The 6264-nt window shown below is 35.7% G+C and overlaps 1 protein-coding gene across 1 annotated transcript; it reads right to left on the bottom strand.

Annotated features, from left to right (window-relative positions):
- Positions 1-2635: 2635 nt before the first annotated feature.
- On the bottom strand, positions 2636-4034 carry LOC311289089 (uncharacterized protein; the record flags this gene model as incomplete). The annotated part of the gene is made up of 7 exons (XM_084406847.1): positions 2636-2854; positions 3069-3205; positions 3283-3385; positions 3471-3559; positions 3638-3721; positions 3800-3934; positions 3990-4034. 7 exons carry the CDS (start codon positions 4032-4034, stop codon positions 2833-2835), a joined length of 615 nt encoding a protein of 204 aa, XP_084262973.1. The 3' UTR covers positions 2636-2832.
- Positions 4035-6264: the final 2230 nt, after the last annotated feature.

Raw genomic sequence — 6264 nt, 5'->3', positions numbered from 1 at the left:
CTGCTGGCAGCCTTTGACGATATCAATACGATAATTGGCTCGTTTTCCCATTAATGTATTAAATCATTATTATTATTATTATTATTATTATTATGAAGCTAGTATTGTTATTAAATTAATTAGGAACTACAATTAATTTGCCTTACCTAAATTCATAACGACATCACCACACTTGCGACATTACTGACCTGGCGTATGAGGACTCCTCGAAGAAAATGTTTTTAAAACCGACTAAAAACTACATCCCACAACAAAATTTATTTGCAAGGTGATCCATTCAAAAACTGTCAAGAGTGCTTATTTTAACAGATGAAGACGGCATCGTTGTTCGTCAGTATTTTTTTTCCTATTATGGAAGTCAATGGGATCAGAAACTGTCTGGTTACTGACATTCTTCTAAATATCTTCCTTTGAGTTCAGCAGAAGAAAGAAATTCATACAGGTTTGAAACAACATGAGGGTGAGTAGTATATAATGACAGAATTTTAAGTGAACTATCCCTTTAAGTTTGCTTATGAGCTAAACAACACTTCTGCATTTTTTTTCTCTGATTCAAATCATTCGATCATAAACTTGCGCATTACGTACCGTTTCACAGCTGGCGAACGATCCCGCGCTTCAGCGTCATCACTGCGACACGGCATTATTACGGCTTTTGTTCACACAGCGCGCGTTCCAGGACTGAACACGGTAATGTTACTAGGTCTCCACCCTGGCATCGATGCCGGTGTGGTGAATATTACGGTTACTCCGGTGTGAATAGTCCGGGCGTAGGACCCAAGCAATCTGATTGGCGCAAAGCCCGTTTATGGGTAATCGCTCTAGTGCCTGGTTACAAATCATACAAAATCATTTTATTATAGAAGACGTTTGTACTACGTTATAACGAGTCATTAATGTATTTTAAATTATACGTTTCATATACTAGTATTTAACCGAAGCTTTAGATTGTGAAATTAAACATTTCTCGTTGTTAGTGTGTTTTTTTAGTTAGCTAGATAGTAGCATAGCATACAGCTAACGTTATCCGATGATCGTGCTGTGAGCTTATACTGCACTGATACTGCCTAACTGTATTCACAGCCATTCGTAATGCAATTATAATTATGTCATTATTTTTTTATCGCAATAATCAGCGCAATATGTTACAGGTACACTTTTATTTATTAAAAGAGCCATAAGATGTTTATTTGTGTATATTACTGTTTTTCTTATTAACAGTTTAGACATTTAAATAAATCACAAAATGCTAGCTATGTTTTGTGGGTATAAATATTAATTGGTTGTCTAGCCTTGACTAAAGAACACTGTAATACAATTATGGAATCACAATCTTAATGTAATTAATCAAACCCCTTAATTCATATAATGATCTTTTATTTTGAAGAAATAACATTTATAAGTATGTTTTGTGACGCAGTTATTTGTTATTAAGCAATAGGCATAATATGCTTTTTTTATTACAAGCATGTAATTTGTGTACTAATGCATATGATTTATGTCATAATTAATTCTTAATACAGAACATCATACAACACAATAACATTTAATGTAATAAAATTAGAGAACCAAAACTTATATAAAAATTTAATTAAATTACACAATGCAATACATAATGAATTCAACTGAATTATTAGATGTAATATATTACATTTTTATTAACACAAAACTACAAGCAAAATGCACATTGTTTTAGGACATTTATAGAGCATTTTAAAATACACAACAATACAAAGCAGCTTTAAACAGACATGCTATGTCTTTACTTTTCTAAATACTTTTGTGATAGTCCTCTGGCTATACATTGTGAAGATTTAAAAACAATTAATGTTGAGTTAGCTGTGTAAAATATTTAATGAACTGTAAGGTTAAAGTTTTTTGAGAGCTAATGAGACACAAATTGATGCAGTGTCTTTTGCTGTATGAAAAGTCAAATCTTTGGTTTGAACGAAGTAAATTCATGTTGTATGTGCAGTCAATTATTTGTGGAACCATCCTAAGGCCTAGATGATGCAGTCAGTCAAGTTCCCCTTTAGATGGTTGGGTTGTGACCTGGTAGGCGAGGAGGCTGGACTAGGTGTCATGGACTGACTTGAGGGAACTCTGCAAAAACACACAAACATACTGCAACATGTCATGTGCAACTGTACACTTGCAAAGTCTTTAGTGCTATGGAACATCACTCACTGTTTTTACTTTGATATGCAAGCCCAAAGGTGCAACGCAGCAGAACGTAGTTAGCTCGTTGAACCTGGGGGTCATGGATGGACTGGCTTGAGGGAACTCTGCAAAAACACACAAACATGCTGCAATACGTCATGTGCAACTGTACACTTGCAAAGTCTTTAGTGCTATGGAACATCAGAATTTTTTACTTTGATATGCAAGCCCAAAGGTGCAACGCAGCAGAACGTAGTTAGCTCGTTGAACCAGGGATGTTGTGACATTAAAAGGCTATTTTAATGACACACTCCACAAGATAAGATAAATCAGCCCAAAAGTGACTGAAACCTTCCGTTCGTCTCAGTATAAGGCTGATCTGTACAACAAAAGATAAAAAAAAAAAATAATTACTTAATGAGTTAGTTCACCAAAACATTTAAAAATCAGCCATCAGTTTCTCATCAATGCTTACCTCAGGAATCAGTTCACACATTACAAGGTCGATATGTTCAAGCTTTTTGTCCTTCTTTTGCTCAAACACAATGTTGTCGATGTGTCCTAGAAGTTCCTCAACATGTGCTGACAAGGCTGGATGAAAGCTCTTAGGTTTTGCCATTTTCCCAGTCTTCATTTGCCACCATTTGTTCCACGTGGGTTTCAGTGAGCCTTTCACAATTCCTTGAAACAACTCCTGAAAAAAATATTTAGTATAGCAAACAATATCTAGCCATTTTAAATTTTGTAAAGTCTTATATGTACCTGAATTTCAGTATCACTGACAAGAGAACAAATTCCTTTTTTTTCCACCTCCTCGACTGTCCTATATTTTCAAAATCATCGATCTACTTGATTTATTAAACTTTTACGTTGATTTATATGAATGAGGACACACATTTTACACATACCTTTTATACGTCATATGCTGAACAGCATATGCTGCCATTGATGATGCGTGATATCTTCTCAGATGCCACAGATCGTCTACCTGTATCACCTCGTTTTTCATAGAGGTCCATTTGTCCCTCACCTCCATTTCTGCCATCTAATGCAATAAATACAGTTGTCAAAGTAATGTAGATAAAAATAAAATAAATAAATAAAAGCATTTATTTAACTTACTGTACAAACCAAAACCCCACAGTTGTTAGAGTCAGCCAGCCTCCACTGTTCTGGGTACTCAACAGTCCATTTTCCCAAGTCCCAAGTATTTCGGAAGGCATTGCTTTTGTACAAAAGAAAAAAGAAATTAATAAATGTACATAAATAAATAAAGATCACAATTTTAACATTTACAAAGCACATAATACCAAAGTATAGCCAGGTCCATCGCAGAAATTGACTTGTAGTTGCCACTGGGGTCGTAAACTCGAATACGATTCAGCAAACCATCCAAGACCTTTACAACATAAACAGAAACCGCTTTAACCAGAGTAACAACTGTTGAGTAAAAATGTATTTTTTAATCCACACATACCCACAAAATGAAGTGATTTCCCTTTTCGGGGCTCTGTCCACCAACAATTCTTGGAATAAGGACTGTGTCATTCTCATCAAGGTCCTTTAAAATATTTATAAGTAAATAAGTAAGTAAATGTGTCCCCTGCCACTGAAATTTAATTAATAGATTTTGATTTACCTTCAGACAATAAATGTGACTGTCATCCACATGTTTCTTGATAGTGAAGGATCGCCACCAGAGCACGAACGTGTGCACCTGTAAAGCAGTTCCACCATGTGCTTTACAGAGCTGTGCAATCCTTGTGTCAAGAATCTAAAAGAAATAGTAGATTTCAATAAAATGTTGTTGAATAATATAAGAAGTATACATATAGGAGGTTCGTGTACAAACGACCATACAAATAAGCTGCCATTGGACGCATATGGAGGGCTCGCTTGAGTCCCAAAATTTCTCCAATCATGCATTCATGTCTATGTCTCAGCACCCTCTAACAGAATCCGCAGTTTCGAGAATATCCGAGAAACTTTATTTTTCGACCCCAAAAAACTATAAGGTTTATAGATGTATAACACTTATAGATATTTTTGGGTCGAAAAATAAAGTTTATCTGATCTTCTTGAAACTCTGGATTCGGATAGAGGGTGCTGAGGCGCAGACAGGAGTGCATGATTGGAGGCTCTAGAGCCTTCCAGAGCTGAGATATGGAGATTCCACAAAGCATTTATTCTATAATCTGTGTGTTTACATATAGCTGTTTTAAAAATGGCGGGTGCTGGTGTTCCGCGTGCGTTCGGTCAATCAGCGTACACTAACGTCACAGATAGTTCCTATAGTGCTGGTTTAGACCCTACTCTGAAGTAGGACCTAAATTAGTTCCTACAAATGGAGTTCCTAGAACTAAAATCGTTCCTAGTTCCTGCGGTGCGAACACGCCGACATCCGGGTACTTTAGCGAATAGTTCTAGGAACTGTGAAAAGGTTCCTCTGGTTGGAAAGCGGCTCTTGATAGGGTGCAACACTGGGGCCACTGTTTTAATAGTATCAGTACGCTGACACTGTGGACATTGGGCAATCTAAAAAGAAATTTGTAGGTGTTTGTAACATTACAAACAACAGAAACACATTACTTTGTACAACTACATGAGGGGTCTCAAACTCAACATAGGATCTTGAGGACACGACTTAACACCATTAAGTATTTATTATAATATGATCTTGTGGCCTCAATATAATATGTCGTGGCCTCTACATAACATACCAATAAGTTAATTATTTAAACTTGAGTGGCTGTATGAAACTATCTTGTGGTTCGGGAATTTGAGTCTACAATTATCTTACCCACTTCGTGACGTCCGGAAAGATGCCTTGTCGATAGTATGCGCTTGCAATCTTATTGCATGTCCTTGTTCTCCCCTGATGCCCACCTGTAGCTGGGCTGTCATGGCAGTCCCGAAGGACTTGTTCCTTCTGTTTCTCATCCATGACAACTAGACGGTTCGATCCGTCTGCAGTTTTGTAATAAACATGTCCACCTGTGTTAGAGACATAAAGAGGTAATGTGAGGGAATGCAACAGACAGTATATAAATCATGTTATTTATTGAAGAAAATATTATGTAAAATTAGTTGTTTTATCATAAGCAAACGTAGCGGATACTGTAAATCACATAATACATAACACATTAAAAGGCAATGATATTTTTTCCACTTCCCCTGCACAATGAACTTCTTAGCAGAACGCCTGACAATTCTCTTGCGTCCGGTGTCGCCGTTCCCTTGGTAAACTCCACGCTCCAGGTACTCCTTCACCTCAGCATGCAGCGCAAACTGTAACATAACTTTAATGCAAAACAAAAGTAATGATATTAGGTTGATTAAACGTATTAATTGTGCAGTCAATCGATCTAAAAAATTAACTAGATTAATTACACTTTTGTTCTGATTAATTGCGATTGATCGCAATCATAAACACTCAAGTTTCAGTAACACTGTATAATAACGTTCAGTTGTAAGTCATTTATAAGTGGTTAGTTAATGATGAACTAATCATTTACAGAACATTCATAAATGATTAGCAAATGATATACTAACATTTTATGTAGCCTATGTTTTGTAAATTCTGTTACACGTCATTTACAAGTGATTAGTAAATGATTAACTAATCTTTTATAAAACATGAATATGCGTTTCATACATGTTTAATAAATAATGTTATTTTTTTGTATATACGTAGCAATTAGAGGGTGCAGAAAGTGTTGTAAATGCCTTGAATACACATACAGATCATTTGTAACAGGTAAGTGTAACACATTTACAAGTAATAAATAGTTTACACTTTAGATTAGGGGATGCAAAAAGTGTTGTAAATGATTTATTCATGCGTTTACACATCTATAACAGGTGTTGAACACTGTAGTGTGTAGTGTCGTGTGTAGTGTAGTGTGCACTGCAGTGTAAGTGCTGACTGGTGAGGGTATAGACAGCTGTCTTCTCTGAAACACATGAATCTTTAACCACTGCACCTGATGTGAGCAAAACATACAAAAAAAATTAACATAATGAACATTTATGAGACGCATAGTCATATTTTGTATATGATTAGTTAATCATTAACTAATCAATTGTAAATGACTTGTAACGAAA

This window comes from Rutilus rutilus (assembly GCF_951802725.1).
Source record: "Rutilus rutilus genome assembly, chromosome: 4".
NCBI lineage: Eukaryota > Metazoa > Chordata > Actinopteri > Cypriniformes > Leuciscidae > Rutilus > Rutilus rutilus.
This window is presented reverse-complemented; position numbering and strand designations above follow the sequence as displayed.